Genomic DNA, 24,570 nt, shown 5'->3' with positions numbered 1-24,570 from the left:
AGTTTACTTTTTTTTTTTTTTTTAAGCAAGAGAGACAGAGACAGAGAGAGGGACAGGCAAGGAGAGAGATGAGAAGCATCAATTCTTTGGTGTGGCACCTCAGTTGTTCATTGCTTTGTCATATGTGCCTTGATGGGTGTGTGTGTGTGTGTGTGTGTGTGCGCGCATGCACTCCAGCAGAGCAAGTAACCCTTTGCTCAAGCCAGCAACCTTGGGCTTCAAGCCAGAGACCATGGGGTCATGTCTATGATCCCACACTCAAGCCAGTAACCCTGCACTCAAGCTGGTGAGTTTGTGCTCAAGCCAGCAACCTTGGAGTTTTGAACCTGGGTCCTCAATGTGCCAGGCTGATGATCTATCCACTGTGCCACCACCTGGTCAGGCTGAGTTTACCTCTTTCTTGGCCTGCTTGATGTCTCCCTCATCCTTGAAGCTCAGCCCTGAGGTGGAGACCTTCTCAGCTTCTGCTTTGACTCCCCCAGCCCGGCCTTCCCCTCCTTCGCTAGTCTTGAAGGATGAGCGGCTATCAGAGTCAGCAAAGCCACCTTCACTGACACTATTGCTGCTCAACCACGAGGCCACCTTGTTCTTGGGTGTTTCTTCAGAGGAAGGTGGATTACAGCCACCCATAGGGATTGATAGAGAGACAGGAAGATGTGGGGGCCCGAGGTCTGGGGGTTGGGAGTCCTTGGGAGTCATCTCAGATAATCCATTTTCCTTCTGGCCCCGGGTCTGCCGCCGGGTAGCATAGCTGCGCCACACTGAGCTAGTGCTGAAGTCCTCATCCTTACAGAAGTTATCATCTGAGCTATCGTCATTGGACTCTTCTGGGTCCTCTGTACCACTGTTGCCATCTTCCTGGTCCTTCAAGTCCACACCACTGCTGTCAGAGGAACAGGGGGCATCACTCTCATAGCCCTCCTTGAAGTTCTCCACGCTCTCAATATGGTCCAGGTTGGCAAAGTACTCATCACCCATTTCCAGGCCCTCCTTATCTGCAAAGTCATCTGTCAGAATTTTGCCTGGGAATAAAGAGAATTAAAGGCCTTCCAGGGTTATGCTGATATTTTAGAAAGAATAAGGGTCATACTGTCAATCAATATCCAGCCCACCACCCCATAAAGTCAAAATGTCTCCATTGGGGTCTCATTTCTCTTTGATGATACACCTCCTCCTTTGTGTCTTCACTGGGAGAGTGTGAGCAGCTTACTGCAGTTTTCAGATCTTGCCCTTTCTGCCTTCCCAATGTTTCTTTTTACTTTGTTTACCAAAAGAGAGTTCTATGCTATGCTAAAAGATCTTTGGGTGATTAAAAAACAGACAAAATGAATGAATAAACAAACAAATAAATAGAAACAGACAAGCTCTCTGAATAGAGTGACAGGGTAGAATGATGTGGGAGAAAATGATATCCTCGACTCTCCAATCATGCCCCTTTTCTGAAATATCACATCCACAATTTCACTCCTTTTCACTCTTGTCCTTATGAAGTACTTTTGTCCCAACCTCATCCACCCAGACAGGAACATCAGTCACCCTGTTCTTTACAGACAAAAAATCCTGGCCTCCTCTGACCCCCAGTCACGTGTCAAGCATTTTATTCCTACGTCCAAACCTGTCTCTGATTCTATTCTCCATCATGTTCTAACTCGAGAAAGCAAACCTTTCACCACCAACCTGCATAGATGCAAACAAAGGAGCCTTTGGCAATGTCATCCAAGCAGCGGATACCCCAGCCCTTGTTCTGTGTTTTGAACAGCTGTAGCCGAACCTGCAGTCCATGCTGTACCAAGCGGTTTGTGCACATGTTGGGGTCACACATGCAGCGTTTGTTACACTCATAAACTCTGGGAGAAGACAAAATCCATCATGACATGATGACTAGAGCACCCATTGATTCCACAGAATTGTTATAATTGTTAAGGTATCATCATTTATTAGGTAATGACTAAGTGAGCAGATTTACTGTACTGTCTATGCTCTTTAATTCATTTGGGAATACTGCCCAAGGAAACAATTCAGAAGAGGGAAAAGTGACTTATACAGATATTTATACAGTTAGTAACACTGAATAGCAGAATGCCTAACTTGGGAGAAAAGCTTAGCAACTAGGATATGAACACAGATTAATAGCCATTAAAATAAGTAGATAAGCTATATCAATAATTTGTAGAATTAGATGCAGAGAATAAAAGTATAAAACAAAAGCAGAACCCAATGTAATAGATACAGAAATGGAAGTAATGAGGAGGAATTAGTACTAAAGTTCTTTAAAGCTGATTTTCATTCTTCTATTCAGTGAAAATTTATTAAAACACTGAGCTATGCTAGACACTGGGGACACAACACTGGGAAACCTCATAATCTCTAATCTCAGGGAGCTCATTCTATATCTAGTTTAAGGGATTTAACAAATATTTTAAAAATAAACTACTGAAGTTACTCAGATCTAGCAAATATCAACATTAAAGGAAGTAGTCATACTGAGAAAACGGTCATCTTTTCAGGTATCAGTGTTTCTGCTCTGTTTTGCTCAGGGGTAGGATTTTGTTCTTTATTTTCCTGGTATGCGAACTGAAAGAAGATATTTACTTTTGGAAAGATGACAACAGTACTTGGTTGGCTGATGACATTAGTTTTACCCACTGGGCAAAAATGGTAAGAGCAGCTTCTATTTATTGAACAAGTACTTTGTGTTTGGCATTATATCAATGCTTTATATACATTCTCTTATTCTGTCCTTAAAGGAACCCTAAATGGTGTTTTTTAACTTTAAAAAAATTATTAAGTCCTGGCCGAATAGCTCGGTTGGTCAGAGTATTGTCCTGACACGAAAGGTTGTGGGTCTGATCTCCAGTCAGGTCACTTATAGGAACAGATTAATATTTCTGTCTTTCTATCCCTTCCCCTCTCTCTAAAATCAATAAATAAAATTTCAAAAAATCAAAGTATAATATACACACAGAGAAGTACATAGCTCAATGAATTTTCATGAAACACAGAACCAGCACCATATCAAGAACAGTCCCTTAAAACACCATTAGGGATAGGGGTGTCAATGTTCACATCCTCTGTTTACAGCTGATAAAACAGAATCAGTTAGGTAGGGATGAGGGCAGAATTTGAACTTAGTTTAATCACTACAGATGAAACTTTTTTTTTGGAAGCAGGGGGAAAGAGAGAGAGAGAGAGAGAGAGAGAGAGAGAGAGAGAGGGAGAGAGAGAAAGGAACATCAAGCTGCTACTGTATGTGCCCTGACTCAAGAATTGAACCAACAACCTCCACACTCCAGGAGGACACTCCAGAGCTATCCAGCCAGGGTCTAACTTTTATTGTTTTTTGTTTGTTTTGTTTTTTAAAGAGAGAGAGAGGAAGGGGGAAAGAGGGGAGGTGGAAAGGGAGCATTTGTTGCTTCACTCAGTGCTGCATTCTTCAGTTGGTTGCTTCCCTTGTGTGCCCTGACTGGGAACTGAACCCGCAACCTTGTTTCAGGATGACACTCTTTTTTTTTTCTTTCTTTCTTTCTTTCTTTCTGAAGCTGGAAACGGGGAGAGACAGTCAGACAGACTCCCGCATGCGCCCGACCGGGATCCACCTGGCATGCCCACCAGGGGCTACACTCTGCCCACCAGGGGACGATGCTCTGCCCCTCCGGGGCGTCGCTCTGCCGCGACCAGAGCCACTCTAGCGCCTGGGGCAGAGGCCCCAGAGCCATCCCCAGCGCCCGGGCCATCTTTGCTCCAATGGAGCCTTGGCTGCGGGAGGGGAAGAGAGAGACAGAGAGGAAGGGGGGGGGGTGGAGAAGCAAATGGGCGCTTCTCCTATGTGCCCTGGCCGGGAATTGAACCCAGGTCCCCCGCACGCCAGGCCGACGCTCTACTGCTGAGCCAACCGGCCAGGGCCCAGGATGGCACTCTTAACTGACTGAGTTAATTGGCCAGGGCCCAGATAAAACTTTCATAGTAGCTATACTTTATTTATTCAACATTCAAATGAAAAGTATCTTTCATTTATTCAACAAAGTTTACCTGAGTTGTTACAATGTGCCAGACACTGCTGGTGATACAATGGTGAGCAAAACAGACAAGGTTCATGCCCTCATGGAGCTTACATTCTAATGGGAAAGACACATGAAGACAAGGGAATAAAGTTGTCACAGATGCTATAATGAACACAAACAGGGTGCTCACAGACAGTATTAGAAAGTGAAAATGACCCAATTTTAGAGTGAACAGGAAAGGTTTCTCTGAGGTGAGAATAAAGCTGAGGGAGCTCAAGGTTAAAGAGGTAACTATACAAAGAATAATGGAAGGGTGCCAAGAAGAGGGCACAGTATGTACAGAGGCCCTCAAGGTAGGCTGACAAATAGCGGGTAAACTGGATCCAGGAACTGAAGAATGTTAGTGTGGTCAGAACAGTTTTGCAGGGAGAGAGACAGAAAGGGGCAAGATAATATAGTGTCTTGTGACCCAGTGTTAAGTGGTAAAATAAAACCCAAAGCAGAGTTGGAAGCTATTAGAGAGGTTTAAGCAGAGGAGTCATATATTATTTGTGGTTATTTGAAAACATTTCAATGAAACATTTCAAACAAGTAAAAAAGATACAATGAATAGTCATCTACCACTCAGCATTATCAAATCTAAACATTGTTACAAGATCAAAATTTTGTTTAAAATGAAAACAGAAATGATACAGCAATGGAGATAAAGCTAGTAACTCTCTTTCCCTTTGCTTCATTTTCTTTCTTTCTTTCTTTTTTTTTGGTATTTTTCCGAAGCTGGAAATGGGGAGGCAGTCAGACAGACTCCCGCATGCGCCCGACCTGGATCCACCCGGCATGCCCACCAGGGGGCGATGCTCTGCCCATTTTGGGGTGTTGCTCTGCAGCAACCAGAGCCATTCTAGCGCCTGAGGCAGAGGCCACAGAGCCATCCCCAGCGCCCGGGGCCAACTTTGCTCCAAAGGAGCCTTGGCTGCGGGAGGGAAAGAGAGAGACAGAGAGGAAGGAGAGGGGGAGGGGTGGAGAAGCAGATGGGCGCTTCTCCTGTGTGCCCTGGCCAGGAATCGAACCCGGGACTCCTGCACGCCAGGCCGACGCTCTACCACTGAGCCAACCGGCCAGGGCCCCCCTTTGCTTCATTTTCAATATGCATTCAGTACAAATTCATCTCCTGACCTCCTCAGTAGTCTCAATCTCCTGTGAACCTACTCAGACAGCAGATTTTCTATCAAACCTTTCATTTTCCCAGTCTGTTTGCAGCCAGATGTGGCCATTCTCACTGGCTGTTCTCTACACCCAGCAAGCAGCTGTCAGCCTGGACACCTCCCCTTGACTCCCCTTCACTCCTCTATCATCTGTGGGATTCCCTCGCCCCTCTCCAAAGTGGGATCCTGTTTCCTGATCCTTGTGTTTTCCTCTCTCTGGACTTTATCCCCTTATGTTGGTAACCATTTCTCGTAACTTTTTTTATGTTTTCCAGTAACTTTCTCAGAAGTGGAATAATGGAAAATTTTGATGTATTTCGCATCAAAAATATGTCTTTACTTTTAACACTGAACTAATAGTTTGCCTGGATTTAACACACTAGATTAGAAATAATTTTCCCATAGAATTCTGAATAAATTCCTTAATTTGCCTTCTAGCCTTTAATATTGTTTTGAGAAGGCTGAAGTCATTTTGATTTTTTTTGGTGTGTGTGGTCTATTTCTTTTTTCTAGAAGTTTTTAGGATTTTCGTTTTGTCCTCAGGGTTCTGTGGGTAGTGTTCAAATTTTGTTACCATGTTTTAGTGGGAGATCTATTTTCATTCATTATGCTGGGACCTATTGGCCCTGTCAATTTAAACACATACCCTTCAATTATGAAAAAATTTCTGGATTATTTCATCAATGTTTTTCTCCTCTCTTCTTCTGTCCTCTCTGCTAATGATGTACCTTGAGCACTAGGGCTTATTAGTTCACAAGTTCCTATGTAACCAATTTACCATGTTATCTCTTTTTCATCGACCTTCTCTGTTCCTGACATGTCCTTCTCAATCTCACATGCTGGTTCTACTTCTGCACAATCTCTAGTTGGAGAGCCCAGGGCTGACTCCTGGGCCCCCTTCTCTATTACCAGTATTCTCTCTAGGTGAACTCATTCAGGCTTTAAATACCACTACTGTGCAGACCTGACACACTTTGCTCAGAAATCTCAATGCTTTCTCAATTTCCACTTGGACTAACAGGCATCTCAAAGTTCACACGGCTAAAAGAGAAGCTGAATTTCACTAAGTCCTGCAACTGCTCTGGTCTTCCAGCTCAGTAAAAAGCATCAACATCCACTTAGTTGCTCACATATAAAATTTAGGAATTGTCCTTGATTCTGCTCTTTCCCTCCTCTACTCCACAAACTATCATGTTCTGTAGCTCTATCCCCAAAGGCACCCCAAATCTATACTCTTTCATCTCTACTACACTTCCATTTTAGTCAGCAACCACCACTTCTCACTTGCATCTCCTAACTGAGCTTCCAAATTCTTTTGCTGTCCTTAGCCCTATTCTTCATATGGAAGCCACAGTAATCTTCAAAAGGCCAATCAGATCATTTGACTCCTCAAAGTCTCCAACAGCTTCCTCCTCTCCAAACACATCTCACTTGCTGGAGCAAACCATAATATGCTAGGACATTAATGAAGCTGTAAAATTAAGATCACCTTTGATTGCAAAAAAAGTTATAGACACTGTTTAATCATTCTATGTCTTCATTTTGAGGAAAGCCCAAGGGAGAAACATGGGCAGGGATTTCAGTAAATACGTTCAATTAATAAAATAAATGCCTATTACAGTTTTTTTGTTGTTCCAAACTTTGAGAATTCTGATGGTTTCTATAAACACAGAAAACAAGAACATGCTTTTCAGTCTGAGTGCTTCACTTCCCCAACTACTCACCCCGTGGGCAGACACTCTTCTAGTCTCTTGTGCTGGTAGCCAGAGTTAGGGTTGACTTGGCCGCCTGGGGTGCAGGCTGTAGCCTGAATAGTTAGCTGATGGCAGGCACACTTGGACCTACATAACATAGAAGGTTATGACAGCTAGAGCTGTGACTTTCTTTAAAAGCGAGCAGTACTAATAAAAGGATGGGGATATGGTAGTTAAATTTTTCCTCTCTCTTACATGTAAATGGGAAAGAGTAAGAACATGACAGTGAGGATAAGATAGAGCTACAGACAGAGAATGAAACAAAGTGGCAACTGAAACCATGGTGGAGAGAAGCAAAGGAAACAGAGAATCAGCTCAAGAAACAAACATAAGACAAATGTAACCAGGGTTATGCACTGGGGCTAACTCAACCCCTGCATCTCTACTTCATAGCTTTCTGGAGACCTTAAACAGGAGCGGAAGGAGGAGGTAAAGGGAGATGGGCAAAGGAGTGCAGATAAAAAGCAAAAAAGAAGTGAAAAGAAAGGTACCCACTGCAAGGCCAGCAATTCCCCACCAACTCACTTGTCCCGGCATCCATCTTTGCAGTCACAGCCAACCAGAAATTCAGGGCCCGTGTTAATGAAAACACCCTTGCCTGGGATTCGTTCCTTGCTGTAGGCTACCTGGGGTGGGGGGGTTGTGTCAATCTCATTGACACAGGATAGGGGAACATCTTCTTTCCCATAGGTGATGTCCAAAATATAGTAAAAAGGCTTATAGGGCTGAAACTTCCGGTCCACAAGAACATATGGATCCAAACAGAACATTTCCAGGAAGAGGAAGTCACAGCCAGTCTCAAAAAGGTAGCGTTCAATCTCCTGCATTGTCCGAAGGCAGAGGCCACAGGGTGTTTTATAGATAACATGAAAGCCCATCTTGCGGTTAACTCGGCGCCGGGCCGTCATCCGTCGGAAGTCATAGAGGAGTGGGACTAGCAGAGGGTTCTTGCCCCGGTATTGCTCACTTCTTATAGGTCGGATCCGAGACAGGCAAGTGTAGCTGCAGACATGAGGTAAGTAGAAAAGCTTCTCCATGGGTGCGCGGTAAGAGGGCTCTGTTGGGGCCCGCTCCAGCATGCCATGGAAGGCTGGGAGGGCTGTGGATGATGCTGGGGATGCTGGGGGTACTGCGGGTACTGAGGGTGCTGCGGGTACTGGGGGTGCTGGGGCAGAAGCTGTTGAGCCTAAAGGTGATCTGAAAATGAGATGCAACAGATCAGATAAGAAAGCAACAGGTTCTTACTGTTGAGTAACTACTCCCCCAGTTGGCTAAACCACTGCTCTCATCTTTCAAATAGCTATATTCCTCCAATTTCCCTTTGCCTTACCAGCAAACCTGGACAGGGAAACACCCTGGTTATTCTTCACTGAGTGATACTATCTTTATTTTAATAGCATACATACATATATATATATATATAAAATTTAGGAATTGTACACACACACACACACACACACACACACACACATATTTTTGGTATTTTCCTGAAGTGAGAAACAGGGAGGCAGAGAGACAGACTCCCATATGCACCTGACCGGGATCCACCCAGCATGCCCACCAGGGGGCAATGCTCTGCCCATCTGGGGCGCTGCTCCGTTGCAACCTGGAGCCATTCTAGCACCTGGGAGGCCATGGAGCCGTCCTCAGTGCCTGGGCCAACTTTGCTCCAAAGGACCCATGGCTGCAGGAGGGGAAGAGAGAGATAGAGAGAATGGAGAGGGGGAAGGGTGGAGAAGATACTTTTGTAAATTATGGAAATAGTCCAGTTTTCTACAAATACATTTTTCTGGCTGTGTGTCTTACAAATGTCCTACTAACTCCCATGATGCAAGGAAAGTGGCTGTGTGTTCTCTTTTTATTGTAACAGTGATGACTCCACATTTTTTTTTTCTGTGACAGAGAGATACAGAGAGAGGAACAGATAGGGACAGATAGACAAGAAGGGAGAGAGATGAGAAGCATCAATTCTTCATTGCGGCACCTTAGTTGTTCATTGATTGCTTTCTCTATGTGCCTTGATTGGAGGCTACAGCAGAACAAGTGGCCCTGCGCTCAAGCTGGAGACCTTGGGGTTTTGAACCTGGGTCCTCCACGTCCCAGTCCTACACTCTATCCACTGTGCCACCACCTGGTCAGGCTGATGACTCCACATTTAACCAGAAGTTTTAACAAATGACTTTCTAGTGATTCTGTATTTCTAAGTACCTAGTTTCTAATTCAATTATTTTTACACTATTTCTTGGAAACTTCCAAAGTTAAAGCTTTCTTTTCCAGTCCAAATTCCTCACATCATCATCCCTTGAAGCCAAGGTACCTCCCTATAAGTGACTACTCAGTCAGTCCACAATGTTCCCCTTCCCCTTGAGAGCCTGAGATTTCCTTACCTGTATGTCTGGTTGATCCCAGGTTTCCCACCAGAGATATTTTCACCGAGTGCAGGGGACGTGGGGGAGGAATGACCAGAGCCCACAGATGCTGGCCGGAAAGATGTGCTCTTTTTGGCTACCTGCTTCCGTGACTGGGCAAGCTGGCTTTCCAAGCTTCTAGGAGATTAGAGGAGAAATCACATAGTAAAGGATACAGAAAGTATAAAATATAAAAAAAACAGGCAAAAAAGAAGAAATAGCACTCACTCAATGTCACCTGCCTGGGGGGACAGAGGTGGAGCAGGTGGGCCAGGTGTTGCAGCAGGTGGGATGGGGGGGGCTGTAGTCTGTGGCAGCTCCACTGGCTTAAACTGGGTTCCAGTACTGGTCAGATCCTGGGTATACTGGACCACAGGGCCTTTACTCCTCACAGCACCTACAGGAAAAGGTAAATTGATTACTCAGAAGATGCTATAGCTGTGTCACTTTTATTTATGCATATACCTGACCCTCAATTTATATAATATAAAACAGCATAAACAGAAACATTTTGAGTAGATGCTATTTACAAATATTTACAACAATGAGTCAGATACTGGCATAGGCTTGCTTTGACTTAAGACTTTATCTTCCTGCCTAAGATGATTTATGTCAGTAACTGTGTTATATTTTGGTGAAAACTTTCAAAAATGTTTTTTTGATCAACTAATGTAGTCAGGAAAAAGCAACCAGAAAGTATGGCAGGAACATACAAGAACAAAAAGAGTTTAGGCTTTAAAAAAGTTGACCATAGGTAACTAAAAGCAGTTATCAGTTATCCTCATGTGAGTAACAGAGGTAACCACTACCACCAATACCCCTAACTTAAGCCAGTTGTTTCATATTTTTATGTGGTTGTTTAGAACAAATCAGAGCCACAGCATGTGGAGGCAGCACCACAAATCCATCACCCACTACTGGAAACAACTCAGGGCACATGTCCTTCCAATGGGTCAGTAGTGTCATCCCGATAAACAAGGGGTTGTATATAACCTCCTTTGCTGGTTTGTCCCATTTTACCCTCCCCCAGGGTACGATTCAGGACATACCCATATTTGGACGCGTCCTGAGCTGTCCCCCTTGCTTCTTCTCCAATGTAGAGGCTGAGGATGTTTTCATGCTGAACATGGGTTCCAGCCGTGTAGAGCCTCGATAGATCCATTCACACCTTTTATCATCCTAGGGGGTTGAAAGGCAGGAAGGAGGAAGGATTAAGGACTAGAATCTATCTTGCCATTTGTGGAGAATATATACATACATGTACCTCCTTAGGGAAATCTCCCTGATGAGCCTTGAATTTTTTTTTTCTTTTTGGTGACAGAGACAGAGAGAGGGACAGATAGTCAGGAAGGGAGAGAGATAAGAAGCACCAGTTCTTCATTGCAGCACCTTAGTTGTTCATTGCTTTCTCATATGTGCCTTGACCAGGGGGCTACAGCAGAGCAGAGTAACCCCTTGCTCAAGCCAGCAACCTTCAGGCTCAGGCCAGCAACCATGGGGTCATGTCTATGATCCCATGCTCAAGCCAGCAACCCTGTGCTCAAGCCAGATGAGCCCATGCTCAAGCTGGCAACCTTAGAGTCTCGAACCTGGGTCATTTGTGTCCCAGTCTGATGCTCTATCCACTGCGCCACCGCCTGGTCAGGTGAGCCCTGAATTCCTTATCTATTCAATAAACTTATATGCCGGGCTCCATGACAGGCATCAAGAACAAAGAGGGCCCTGGCCGGTTGGCTCAGTGGTAGAGCATCGGCCTGGCGTGCAGGGGTCCCGGGTTTGATTCCCGGCCAGGGCACACAGGAGAAGCGCCCATCTGCTCTCTCCTTCTTCTCTGTCTCTCTCTTCCCCTCCCGCAGCCGAAGCTCCATTAGAGCAAAGTTGGCCTGGGCGATGAGGATGGCTCTGTGGCCTCCGCCTCAGGTGCTAGAATGGCTCTGGTTGCAACAGAGCGACGCCCCAGATGGGCAGAGCATCACCCCCTGGTGGGCGTGCCGGGTGGATCTTGGTTGGGCGCATGCGGGAGTCTGTCTGACTGCCTCCCCGTTTCCAACTTCAGAAAAATACAAAAAAAAAAAAAGAACAAAGAGACAAAAAACATACATTTCTTGTTTAAGAAATTTCAGGAATGACAAGCCTGACTGGTGGTGGTACAGTGGATAGAGCATCAACCTGGGACACTGCAACCCAGGTTAAAAATCTCAAGGTGACCAGCCTGAGTGCAGACTCACTGGCTTGAGCCAAAGGTTGCTGGCTCATCTGGAGCCCCACCACCCTATCAAGGCACATATGAGAAGCAAACAATGAACTAAGGCACCGCAACTACAAGATGCTTTTCATCTCTCTCCCTTCCTGTCTCTCTCTCTCTCTCTCAAGAAAAATGAAAAGAAAAACAAACAAAAAACAAAAAAGCCCCCCAAAATTTCAGAAGTGACAGATGCTTTTCCTAAGTATGAGAATTATTAGCAGGATCATAAGATCTTAGGAACAAAAAGCTGGGATGGCTCAAAGAGAAATATAATTCTGAGAAAGTTGTAAGAGGGGAGAAAAGGATGGGTATACGGGTATAGAAGATTTAGGAGTTAAATTGGGCCTTGAAAGATCATCAAGACCTCCAATTCCAATTCCTGGGTCCTTCCTTTTATGTCCTAGTATGCTACCAAAACTCTACTCATGTACAAATGGAACTGGTTGCTTTCTCTGTACCTACGTGCAATGTGAATATTCCTAGAGGAAAAAACAAAAAACAAAAACCATACAGATCAGTGTCACAATTAAAATTCAGGGAATTTATTTTCAACTACTCACATAGGAACAAAAAGAAAGAAAAGTAAAATTTGACCCAAAACAGTGAGAACAGACAGGAGAATAAGGGGAAAACTATGAAGTTTTACAAAATCATCCTCATTCTTGCCTTTTCATGCTTCCCCAAGCCATCCCCCACACGTGCCTCAAAAACTAGGGAAGAACAGTACCAGGAAGAGGATCCTGACGAGGCTGCCATCTACCTCCTCGACTCGGGACTTCCACCATGTGCCTTCCCACTCAGTCTTGATAAGTTGGCCACTCTTGAGTAGCACCATGGGGCGGTTGGGATAAGCAGTGATATACTCCTCTATGAAGTCTCGGCAGGAGATGTCTTCTATGTCCTCCCAAGTCTTTTTCACTGTCCCAAAGAAGAAGTAGAGCTGAGAGAGAGCATGTCTTGATAGGGAAAAATGGTTGGCAAGGAGATGTTTAGTATTTTTTAAGTTAGAAGGGACAGAAAAATAAATGAAATCATAACCTCAAGGGAAGCAAAACTAAGACCATGAAGTATTAAGAACCTAACGTGTAAATGCTCATACAAATCAAGTAAATACTAAGTAATGTACAAATATAGATGAGTCATTACATAAAAATGGATGTTTCACCTTAGAAAATTTCAAGTGAAAATTCTTGTTAACTTGTTATGTCCAGAGGTAAATCAAAAAACAACTGGCGAGAGCACAGCCAGCCAGGCAGGTGTAAAAAATAAAAATAGAAAAAAGAAAAAAATAAGATCATCTGGCATCACAAAATTGTTAAAAAATTTTTATCCTGGCCCTGGCTGGTTGGCTAAGTGCTAGAGCGTTGGCCTGGCACACGGATGTCCTGGGTTCGATTCCTGGTCATGGCACACAGGAGAAGCGACCATCTACTTCTCTACCATTCCCTTCCACCTTCTCTCTTTCTTCTCCCACAGCCATGGCTCTGTTGGAGCAAGTTGGCCCTGGGTGCTGAGGATGGCTCCATGGCCTTGCCTCAGGTGCTGAAATAGTTCGGTTGCTGAGCAATGGAGCAATGGCTCCATATGGGCAGAGCATCACCTGGTAGGGGGCTTGCCGGGTGGATCCCTGGTCAGGGTGCATGTGGGAGTCTGTCTCTCTGCCTCTCTACTTCTAAGAAAAACAAACAAACAAAAATTTATTCTTCCTTCTCATTCTCTATCAGGCTTTAAAGGGATCCTGAATATATTTACTGCCTTTCATGTGGAAACAGAGCAGTGTTAGTTGAGTCTTCTGCAACTAAAAACCATTGCTTCTGGCCCTGGCCAGGAGACTGGGTGGATAAAGCATCATCCTGGCACAAAAAGGTCACATGTTCGATCCTCAGTCAGAGCACATCGGGAAACAATCAATGAATACACAACTAAATGGAATAACTAAGTAGAACAAGTTGATGCTTCTCTCTCTTTCTCTCTCAAATAACAATAAAAGAAAAAAAGAAAAGCTGCTGCTTCTATAAGACTCTGTCCCCAAGCCCCATCGAACAAAACTTCTGTAGAAAGCATTATGCAGAGTACAGATTTACACACATCAGATGCAGTATAAAACTGGGAAAGAAGTATGAGACTAACACCTTCTCAAACCTAAGTCATTTAGAAATGAAATGAAAACACATCTATAATATGATTGTCCACCTAAGGCCAGTCATTCCAGTATTTCACTCTGGCTACAAAGACCCACCACTGGAGATGAACAAGTAAAACTATCTCCCAAAGGACATTAATCAAACTTATGTTCTTTGAGACTGAAACACCAAAGACACTAGAGATTTTCAATTAGTTGTCTTTAGAAGAAATACAAGGTAGAAGAAGATGCACGGAAGGAAGAAAGGAAGGAAACTCACATGGCCGGCAAATGGGATACAATTCAGACTGTGTGACATAGGAAGCATAGCCATCATCAAAGAAAATAAGAAACCTGTAGGAAAGAGTGACAGTAGAAAGGTCAGGCGATGATATTTAACTGAACTACAGGCCTTATCTTATCATAAGTTTCCACTCCACTGGATCAGACAAGACATACTTCAGGGATGATGTTCCAGTCTATTGCTTCCTTCCAGTTATTCTTTCTTCCCACACCAAGAGTTAAGAATTCTCCTTTAATCTAACCAATATATCCCCATTTTTGCAAAAACTATTCTTGTTCCACTATCAGATTCCTATTCTGAAAACCATTTAGTCTCCACTTTATTTCTTCCTTCTACATGAATTCCCTATTCTCTCAACCATTAATCAATCTTGACTACTATCTTCCTAGATTTCCTCCAAGTATTCTCCTTAATTAAAAAAAAAAAAAAAAAAAAAAGAATCACCCACATGACTTCTGTGACACAGATAGAGAAAGGGTTTTTGGCCCCTGGCGACTAAGAGCACAAAGGCTACTTGTGAGATCTAGGCTATGACTTGAACAGGGCAGGTGCTGTGCTCCCAGCCTCTGCTCTCTTCACCATCCTCCATCCAGGTACCTGAGCTTATTTTTGACGTTTGGTGTCTCTGCTACAATGCCAGCATAGAGCCAGACCTGATTCCCATCTTTGTATTTGGCCACCACTCGACTGCCAACATACAGCTTGTCAGCTGGAGGGTGGTAATCATAGGCAATATGGTTCCCTGACAGGAGACTCTTGCCTTTGTTGTCAAATTTCACCTTGTACTTCTTTCCTGGCCCTGAGTAAAAGAGAAAGATAAACAAAAAATTTTAAAAACCATCAGTTTCTGTGTAAGTTCTGGGGCTGTGTGAGACAGGGCAAGAATGTGGGGAAAAGAAACAATCAGCAATGAAGACCTGCAGGTTGCCTTTCACTAGTTTTTCCTCTAGCTTGAACATACCAACCGTCTGGATGGCGATAAGGGTGCCTTTGTGCCATGTCTTTGTTCTCTTCTTGCCTAGAATGCGCATGCTGACTATCAGGTCACCATCTTTGCTCAGTTCTCCAGACATCTGACTCAAGGTTCCTACAAAGAAAGCAAAGTTGTTCTAAAAAGACATGGCATAGACTGAGGAGAAAATGAAAAAGTAAAGAGGGTCATAGGCAATCAGGGAAGATGGAATAACTTTTGATCCCCAGCCACTTTTGCTGCTTTTTTGGCCAAGGGCAGATATACAAAACAAAGCTGACTCAACAGTTAATGCTACAAGAAAAACTTGAATAGTTGAAATGTACATGTAATTCAAGAATATCTCCCCTGACCTGTGGTGGTGCAGTGGATAGCATTGACCTGGAATGCTGAGGTTACCAATTCAAAACCCTAGGCTTGCCCGGTCAAGGCACATAAAAGAAGCAATCAATTGAACAACTAAAGTGAAGTAGTATGAGTTGATATTTCTTGCTCCCTCTCTCCTTCAAATCAATAAATAAAAGTCTTTAATTCAAGAATATCTCGCTTTAGCCTGACCAGGTGGTGGCGCAGTGGATAGAGCGTCGGACTGGGATGCGGAAGACCCAGGTTCGAGACCCCGAGGTCGCCAGCTTGAGTGTGGGCTCATCTGGTTTGAGCAAAAGCTCACCAGCTTGGGACCCAAGGTCGCTGGCTCGAACAAGGGGTTACTCGGTCGGCTGAAGGCCCACGGTAAAGGCACATATGAGAAAGCAATCAATGAACAATTAAGGTATCGCAACGACAAACTAAAGATTGATGCTTCTCATCTCTCTCCATTCCTGTCTGTCTGTCCCTATCTATCCCTCTCTCTGACTCTCACTCTGTCTCTGTAAAAAAAAAAAAAGAATATCTCACTTTAACGAACTGTTCACAACTCCTTATTAACAACACTAACTTCCACTCATTAAATACAAAGTAGCACCTACAAAACATTCTCCTCTAACAGCCCCATCCTACACGCAAAACTTCCCTGCAGACCGCACCGCGTGTTTGAGTTATCCTTCTCTCTAGTCTCCATCTGGAAGTAGTAGTCATGAACATAAGCTAAAAAAAGTATTGGATAAAGCCATCACACACCGGAGAAGTGGCAAACAAAAGCAGATGACAAGAAAACAAAACCACAAATACTCTTATATTAATAAGTATAGCCTATGGTGTTAAAACAACCCAACAGAGGTACAGAAGGAGTCTGAGAAGCTAAAACAAAGCCAGTTATCCATGACATCTCTGTGGGAATTCAGCCCCACTTGTACGGAGGGACCTCCTGACCCTAACCTTTATGTAGATCCTGGGAACTACTCTTCTTGTTGACAGCATCCATGAACTTCTGGACATCCTGAGCCGACTTTCTCAAGGCAGCCATAGCTTCACGGAGCTGTAAGGAAGGGGATGAGGAAGTAAGTTTTGAAATAGCAGCATCAGTTAGAAATTACTTTAGAATAAGAAACAATCTATCTTTCAAAGACAAAACAGAATTAGTTATTTTGTTTGGAAGCTGTTGGCTACTTTTTAAGCAAAACTATCCCTTATTACAAATTTGGTTCAGAAAACAGCTTTAGGAAGTTTTCCTTGATTAATCTTGCCCAGCTGAGCACTGCCAAATTCTACCTTCATATAGCACTCACTGCATACATCTCTAGGTAAACTCTTTTGTATTTTTTAAAATTGATTTGAGAGAGCGAGAGGAACGGAAGGGGAAGGGGGTGAGGGAGAGGGGAGTAGAGGAGAGAAAGGGGGGAAGAATGGAGGAAGGGGGAAAGGGTAGGGGAGGGGGAGAGGGAGGGAGAGGGAGAGAGAAAAAGCATTAACTCCCTGTTCCACTTAGTTATACACTCATTGGTTGCTTCTTGTATGTGTCCTGGCCAGGGATCGAACTCATGACCCTCAATCCCCAGGACGATTCTCTATCCACTAAGGCACTCAGTCACAACATTCTTTTGTATTCTTTTTTTTTTTTTTTGAAAGATAGAAAGACAGAAAGGGAGAGAGTGAGAAGCATCAACTTATAGTTACTTCAATTTAATTGTTCATTAATTACTTCTCATATATTCTTTGATCTGGGGGGTCAAGCCAACCCAGTGATCCCTTGTTAAAGCAGCGACCTTGGGATCATGTTGACGACCAATAAGCACTCAAGCCAGTGACCTTGGGGTTTCAAATTTGGGACTTCAGCACTCCGGACTGATGCTCTATCCACTAGGCCATCACCAGTAAGGCTCTTTTGCATTCTTACAATGTCTGTTAAAGCAGTGTTTTTCAACGGCCCAGTCCGCCAAAAATTTCACACTGTTCCATGAAAGAGTTAACCACCCTTATGTTGTATGACAATGATAGACCCAATGATCTTAGTCAAATTCACTTTGCTCAGGGTGACTGCCACATATCAGTCTGTCATATCAATGAAAATACTACTGAGGTTGTCTTAGGTATCTGTGGAGCTTTGCTTAAATTAAATATTGCTCTCTACAAATTTCAGTCATTTTCTATTAAAAATATATTTCTTACTGTTCCTCTGGTTATTTAAGAGAATTTTCATTTAATAGTATTATAATTAAAAGACAATGCATAAAATACCAATAATGGCTTTTATTTCGGCCTTAGTGGTCCCTGAAATAATTCTATTTTCACCAATCCCCAAGTGTAAAATATTTGAGAACTACTGTGTGAAAGGACTGCAATAACTAAGGATGACGAGAGAGTGAGTGCATGATTCTATGTCGACAGCTGAACTAACAGAATAGTCAGGGCAAAAGTTTCTCCCATTTTCATATTCTTCTCTCTCCTCCTTCCTCTACCCATTCCAACTCACTTTCTGGTCTTTTGGAGTTCTGCTCCCGGCATCACCTATGGATCAGAAAAACCTCTAATGAGTGTAAGATACAAGAATTTTCAAGTAACCAAGAACTAAGTGACTTAAAAGCATTATTATGTAAGTTTTATTGACAATAACTGTGAGATAGATGTATGTATTCATATATATGTAAAAGTACCACAAGGTCCAGGGAGACACACAATAGATGACAGTGCTTATAAGTACTGGGTAGGTAGGTGGTAGTCTATAGAATTTTGGGTTTTAATTGTATATTTTAATTTTTATAACAATAATTTACTTAATGGAAAAACCACATTTTTTTTGACAGAGACAAAGAAACAGAGAGAGGGTCAGATAGGGACAGACAGGAGAGAGATGAGAAGCATCAACTCACAGTTACAACACCTTAGTTGTTCATTGATTGCTTTCTCATATGTGCCTTGATAGGAGGGGGAGTTACAGCAGAGCGAGTGACCCCTTGCTCAAGCTAGCAACCTTTGGGCTCAAGCCAGATACCATGGGGTCATGTCTATGATCCTACACTCAAGCTGGCAACCTCGCACTTAAGCTAGTGAGCCAGTGCTCAAGCTGGATGAGCCCGTGCTCAAGACTGTGACCTCGAGGTTTCGAACCTGGGTCCTCCGTGTCCCTGTCAGAAGCTCTGTACAGTGCACCACCACCTGGAGATGAGAAACAAATTCTTCATTGCAGCACCTGAGTTGTTCATTGATTGCTTTCTCATATGTGCCTGCTTGCATAACTCCTTGCTCAAGCCAGAGACCATGGCGTCACGTCTATGATCCCATGCTTAAGCTGGTGAACCTGTGCTCAAGCTGGCGACCTCAGGGTTTCAAACTTTGGTCCTCAGTATCCCAGACTGATGTTTTATTCATTGCGCCACCGCCTGGTAAGGCACAATTTTTTTTTTTAAGATTTATTCATTTTTATAAAGAGGGGAGAGAAAGAGAGAATGAGAAAAGGAGGGCGGAGCAGGAAGCATCAGTCCCATATGTGCCTTGTCAAGGCAAGCCCAAGGTATCGAACCAGCAAACTCAGTTTTACAGGCTGACACTTTATCCCCTGCACCACTACTGGTCAGGCCAGGCACAGATTTTTTCAAGCACACATAGTTCATTCTCTAGAAGAGACAATATTCTAAGCCATTAAAAGAGTCTAAATAAATTTAAAAGAACTGAATTATACAAAGTATGTTTTCTGACCACAATGAAATTAATTTACAACAGAAAGAAATCTGGAAAAATCCCAAATATTAGAAAATCAAACAATATACCTTTAAAAACCCACTGGTCAAAGAAAAATCACAAAGGAAAGAAAAACGTATGAGTTGAATTAAAAGGAAAATACAACATATAAAAATTTATGAGATATGCCTTGGGTGGTTGGCTCAGTGGTAGAGCGTCGGCCTGGTGTGCAGAAGTCCCGGGTTTGATTCCGGCCAGGGCACATAGGAGAAGCGCCCATTTGCTTCTCCACCCCTCCCCCTCTCCTTCCTCTCTGTCTCTCTCTTCCCCTCCCACAGGGAGGCTCCACTGGAGCAAAGATGGCCCAGGCGCTGGGGATGGCTCCTTGGCCTCTGCCCCAGGCGCTAGAGTGGCTCTGGTCGTAGCAGAGCGACGCCCCGGAGGGGCAGAGCACCGCCCCCTGGTGGGCAGAGCGTGCTGGGTGGATTCCGGTCGGGTACATGCGGGAGTCTGTCTGACTGTCTCTACCCGTTTCCAGCTTCAGAAAAATACAAAAAAAAAAAAAATTTATGAGATAGCCTGACCTGGCAGTGGCACAGTGGATAGAGCGTTGGACTGGGATGCGGAAGACCCAGGTTCGAGACCCCGAGATCGCCAGCTTGAGCATGGGCTCATCTGGTTTGAGCAAGGCTCACCAGCTTGAGCCCAAGGTCGCTGGCTCGAGCAAGGGGTCACTTGGTCTGCTGTAGCCCCCCGGTCAAGGCACATATGAGAAATCAATCAATGAACAACTAAGGAAACGCAACAAAGAATTGATGTTTCCCATCTCTCTCACTTCCTGTCTGTCTGTCCCAATCTGTCCCTCTGATTCTCCTTGTATCTGCCACAAAAAAAAAAGAGATGTAGTAAAGCAATGCATAAAAGGAAATTTAGAATTTTTAATGTCTGTATTAGAAAGAAAGAAAGGTCTCAAACCAAAAATCCAAGCTTTCACTTTAAGAAACCAGAAAAGGAACAAATTAAACCCAACTAAGTGGAAGGAAGAAAGTAATATAGACTAGAATAGAAATCAATTAAATGGAAAAACAAAATCAATTAATGAACCTCAAAAATGGTTCCTTGAAAAAGGGCAAAACTGATCAACTTTTTAGCTAGACTAACCAAGAAAAAAAAATTCAAATAACCAATATTAGAAATGAAAGAAATGACATTACTACAAAACCTATGGAAATTAAAAAGGATCACAAGGGAATAAATACTATGAACAACTTTATGGCAATAATTTGACAACTAAGATGAAATGGACAAATTCCAGGAAAGACACAAAATAAATAAAACTGACTTGAGAAGGAATAGATATATGATTAGACACATTATTAGGTAAAGAAATAAATTAGTCATTAAAAATCTTCCCACAAGGCCCTGGCCGGTTGGCTCAGGAGAAGCGCCCACTTGCTTCTCCACCCCCCCCTCCTTCCTCTCTGTCTCTCTCTTCCCCTCCTGCAGCTGAGGCTCCATTGGAGCAAGGATGGCCCGGGCGCTGGGGATGGCTCCTTGGCCTCTGCCCCAGGCGCTAGAGTGGCTCTGGTCGCGGCAGAGTGACGCCCCGGAGGGGCAGAGCATCGCCCCTGGTGGGCGTGCCGGGTGGATCCCGGTTGGGCGCATGCGGGAGTCAGTCTGACTGTCTCTCCCCGTTTCCAGCTTCAGAAAAATACAAAAAAAAAAAAAAAAAATCAAAAAAAAAAAAAATCTTCCCACAATAAATTCAATGTGGTATCCTGGATTGGATCCTAGAACATAAAAAGTCAAGAAATCAAATAAAGTATGTAGTACAGGGGTCCTTGGGTTACAACACAGTTCTGTTCCTATGACAGTGATGTAACCCAAATTTTGGTGTAAGTCAAAACATACCCTAGCCTAAATCACTTACCTATCCTGACACAGCTGTAAAATCATAATCTAGAACATAAAAACACAACTAAGACACAGAAAAATGAAAAAAATATCTTATACTGTAGTAACAGAAAAAAAATGAGTATAAAAAAAATTCCTGGCCCTGGCCGGTTAGCTCAGTGGTCAAGCGTGGGTCCAGTGGGTGGATGTCCCAGGTTCGATTCCCAGTCAGGGCACACAAGAGAAGTACCTATTTGCCTGACCTGTGGTGGTGCAGTGGATAAAGCGTCGACCTGGAATGCTGAGGTCGCCGGTTCGAAACCCTGCACTTGTCTGGTCAAGGCACATATGGGAGTTGATGCTTCCTGCTCCTCCCCTCTTCCAGCCCCGTTCTTTCTCTCTCTCCTCTCTAAAATGAATAAATAAAAAGAAAAAAAAAGGAGAAGCAAATCCATCCCCCCTCACTTCTCTCTCTCTCCCTTTCTCTCTTTTCTCCTCCCTTCCTGCAGCCAAGGCTTGATTGGAGCGAGGTCCAAAGGTCTCTGGCTTGGCCCTGGGCGCTGAGAATGGCTCGATAGCCTCTGCCTCAGGTGCTAAAATGGCTCCAGGTCCAACAGAGCACCGCCCCAGATGGGCAGAGCATTGCCCCCTAGTGGGCTTGCCAGGTAAATCCTGGTCATAACACACGTGGGAGTCTCTCTCTGCCTCCCCTCCTCTCACTAAAATAAAAAAAAAGGAGTAAAATTGACATTATTTGCAGACAATACAGTTTAATATATACAAAATTCTAATGGACCCACAAAAAGCTTCCAGAACTAGTAAGTGAGCTTAATAAGGTCACAGGATACAAGATAAATACCAATTACAGGTTTATATCCTAGAAACAAACAATCCTAAAGTGAAATTAAGAAAATAGCCTGACCAGGCAGTGGTGCAGTAGATAGAGCATTGACCTGGGATGCTGAGGAACCAGGTACAAAACCCCAAGGTTGCAGACTTGAGCACAAGCTTACCAGCTTAAATGTGGGATTGCCAGCTTGAATGAGCATGGGTTGCTAGTTTGAGCATGGGATCATAGATATTACCATATGGTCTCTGACTTGAGCCCAAAGGTCTCTGGCTTGAACAAGGGGTCACTAGCTCGGCTGGAGACCTCCAGTCAAGGCATATATGAGAAAGCAATCAATGAACAGCTAAGGTGCCACAACTAAGAATTGATTCTTCTTATCTCTCTCCCTTCCTGTCTTTCTGTTCCTATCTGTCCCTCTCTCTCTCACTAAGAAAGAAAGAAAGAAAGAAAGAAAGAAAGAAAGAAAGAAAGAGAGAAAGAAAGAAAATAAGCTCATTCATATTAGCTAGAATAAAATACTTAGTGGAAATATACTGTGTTCATGCATTAGAAGACTCAGTATTAAAAAGGCAATATTGGCCCTGACCATTTGGCTCAGTGGTAGAGCATCGGTCCAGCATGTGGATGCCCTAGGCCTGATTCCCAGTCAGGGCACACAGGAAAAGCGACCACCTGCTTCTTCACCTCTCCCCTCCCTTCTCTCTCCCCCTCTCACAACTCTGGCTTGATTGGTTCCAATGTATCAGCCTATGGTGCTGAGGATGGCTCTATGGAGCCTCCACCTCAGGTGCTAAAAGTAGTTCTGTTGCAAGCTTGGTCCCAGATGAGCAGAGCTTTGACCCTAGAAAGGAGTTGGATGGATCCCAGCTGGAGTGCGTGCGGTAGTCTGTCTCTCTATCTCCCCTCCTCTCACTTGGAAAAAGAAGAAGAAGAAAAAAAATTAGTTAAAAAAAGGCACTACTACTACTCCCTAAATTAATCTTTAGATTCCACACAGTTCCAATTAAAAATCTTAGCAGGCGGCCCTGGCCGGTTGGCTCAGTGGTAGAGCGTCGGCCTGGCGTGTAGGAGTCCCGGGTTCGATTCCCGGCCAGGGCACACAGGAGAAGCGCCCATCTGCTTCTCCACCCCTCCCCCTCTCCTTCCTCTCTGTCTCTCTCTTCCCCTCCCACAGCCAGGGCTCCATTGGAGCAAGGTTGGCCCAGGCGCTGAGGATGGCTCTGTGGCCTGTGCCTCAGGTGCTGAAATGGCTCTGGTTGCAACAGAGCATCGCCCCCGGTGGGTGTGCCGGGTGGATCCCGGTCAGGCACATGCGGGAACTCTTGTCTGGCTGCCTCCCATTTCCAACTTCAGAAAAATACAAAAAAAAATTTTAAATCTTAGCAGGCTGAAAAGATTTTTTTTTGGTAGAAACTAAACTGACATGCCTGACCAGGCAGTGGCGCAGTTGATAGAGCATCGAACTGGGATGCGGAGGACTCAGGTTCGAGACCCCGAGGTTTCCAGCTTGAGCGTGAGCTCATTTGGTTTAAGCACAGCTCACCAGCTTGAGCCCAAGGTCGCTGGCTTGAGCAAGGGGTCACTCACAGTAGCCCCTGGCCAAGGCCCATATGAGAAATTAATCAATGAACAACTAAGGTACTGCAACGAAGAACTGATGCTTCTCATCTCTCTCCCTTCCTGTTTGTCTGTTCCTATCTGTCCCTCTTTCTGACTCTGTCTGTCACACACACACACAAAAAACTAAACTGACACACTATTACTAAAATTTATTTGGCATATATACGAAATGCAAATAAATTTGGAGGCCCTTCACTAATTCAGTACTTTTACTACTTACTGTAAAGCTATAAAAATTAAGACAGTGTGGTGCTGTGGTATAAAGACAGACATTTAGATTAATGGGACAAAATAGATGCTCACATATATGGCCAGTTAATTTTTCACAACAGTACCAAAAGAACAGACTTTTCAACAAATGTTGGTGGGACGACTCATTAGCCATAAGCAAATAAACAAACAAATCCCCTCAACCCTACTTAAGAATTTCTACTCCTTTTTTTTTTTTAAAAGATTTTCATTTTATTCATTTTAGAGAGGAGAGAGAGAGAGAGAGAGAGAGAAGGGGGAGGCGCAGGAAGCATCAACTCCCATATGTGCCTTGACCAGGCAAGCCCAGGGTTTTGAACCGGAGATGTCAGCATTCCAGGTCGACGCTTTATCCACTGCGCCACCACAGGTCAGGCCCAAGAATTTCTACTCTTAAAAAGACAACATTAAGAAAGTAAAATATATCTAGAAGAAAATGTTTATAAAATGTAGCTGATAAATGAATTGCAACGAAAGGATGTTGTCTTGTAAATCAATTAAAAAAAAACACCCATTTTTTTTAAAAAGCAAAAATTCCCCAAAGAACATACATAAATGGAAAACGAGTATGTGAAAAGATGCTCAATGTCGTTAGGGATATTCAAACTATGATCATAATGTTAATACCACCACACCCACTAGAATGGCTAAAATAAGAAACTGACTATAACAAGCATTGACAAAGATGTAGAGAAACTAGAATCCCCACACTTTGCTAGTGGGAATAGAAAGTGGCATAACCATTTTGGTAAAGAGCATGGCAGTTTCTTAAAAACTCAAGACATACACCTACCATAAAACCTAACAAAAGTTCACCATTGGGTAGAATGTCCAAGAGACTTGAAACTTAACATCCACACAAAGACTTACACACCAATGTTCATAGCAGTATT

At 43.7% G+C, this 24,570-nt stretch overlaps 1 protein-coding gene across 5 annotated transcripts in view; it reads right to left on the bottom strand.

The window, feature by feature from the left end:
• The window catches only part of SETDB1 (SET domain bifurcated histone lysine methyltransferase 1), a 38,053-nt gene that overhangs the window by 5,426 nt on the left and 8,057 nt on the right, over positions 1–24,570 (bottom strand). For 4 of the 5 annotated variants that reach the window (XM_066377405.1, XM_066377402.1, XM_066377401.1 and 1 more), the window contains exons 4-16: positions 17,861–17,895; positions 16,327–16,426; positions 15,001–15,126; positions 14,637–14,838; positions 14,016–14,089; positions 12,341–12,531; positions 10,418–10,547; positions 9,597–9,765; positions 9,348–9,506; positions 7,486–8,157; positions 6,931–7,047; positions 1,678–1,847; positions 394–1,022 (exon numbers count right to left, since the gene is read on the bottom strand). In XM_066377405.1, coding sequence (XP_066233502.1) covers positions 394–1,022; positions 1,678–1,847; positions 6,931–7,047; positions 7,486–8,157; positions 9,348–9,506; positions 9,597–9,765; positions 10,418–10,547; positions 12,341–12,531; positions 14,016–14,089; positions 14,637–14,838; positions 15,001–15,126; positions 16,327–16,426; positions 17,861–17,895 — 2,774 coding nt within the window. The remainder of the gene's footprint in view (positions 1–393; positions 1,023–1,677; positions 1,848–6,930; positions 7,048–7,485; positions 8,158–9,347; positions 9,507–9,596; positions 9,766–10,417; positions 10,548–12,340; positions 12,532–14,015; positions 14,090–14,636; positions 14,839–15,000; positions 15,127–16,326; positions 16,427–17,860; positions 17,896–24,570) is intronic. The other variant, XM_066377406.1, reaches the window with a different exon arrangement.

Source organism: Saccopteryx leptura, chromosome 3 (genome assembly GCF_036850995.1).
Source record: "Saccopteryx leptura isolate mSacLep1 chromosome 3, mSacLep1_pri_phased_curated, whole genome shotgun sequence".
In the NCBI taxonomy this organism is placed as follows: Eukaryota; Metazoa; Chordata; class Mammalia; order Chiroptera; family Emballonuridae; genus Saccopteryx; species Saccopteryx leptura.
This window is presented reverse-complemented; position numbering and strand designations above follow the sequence as displayed.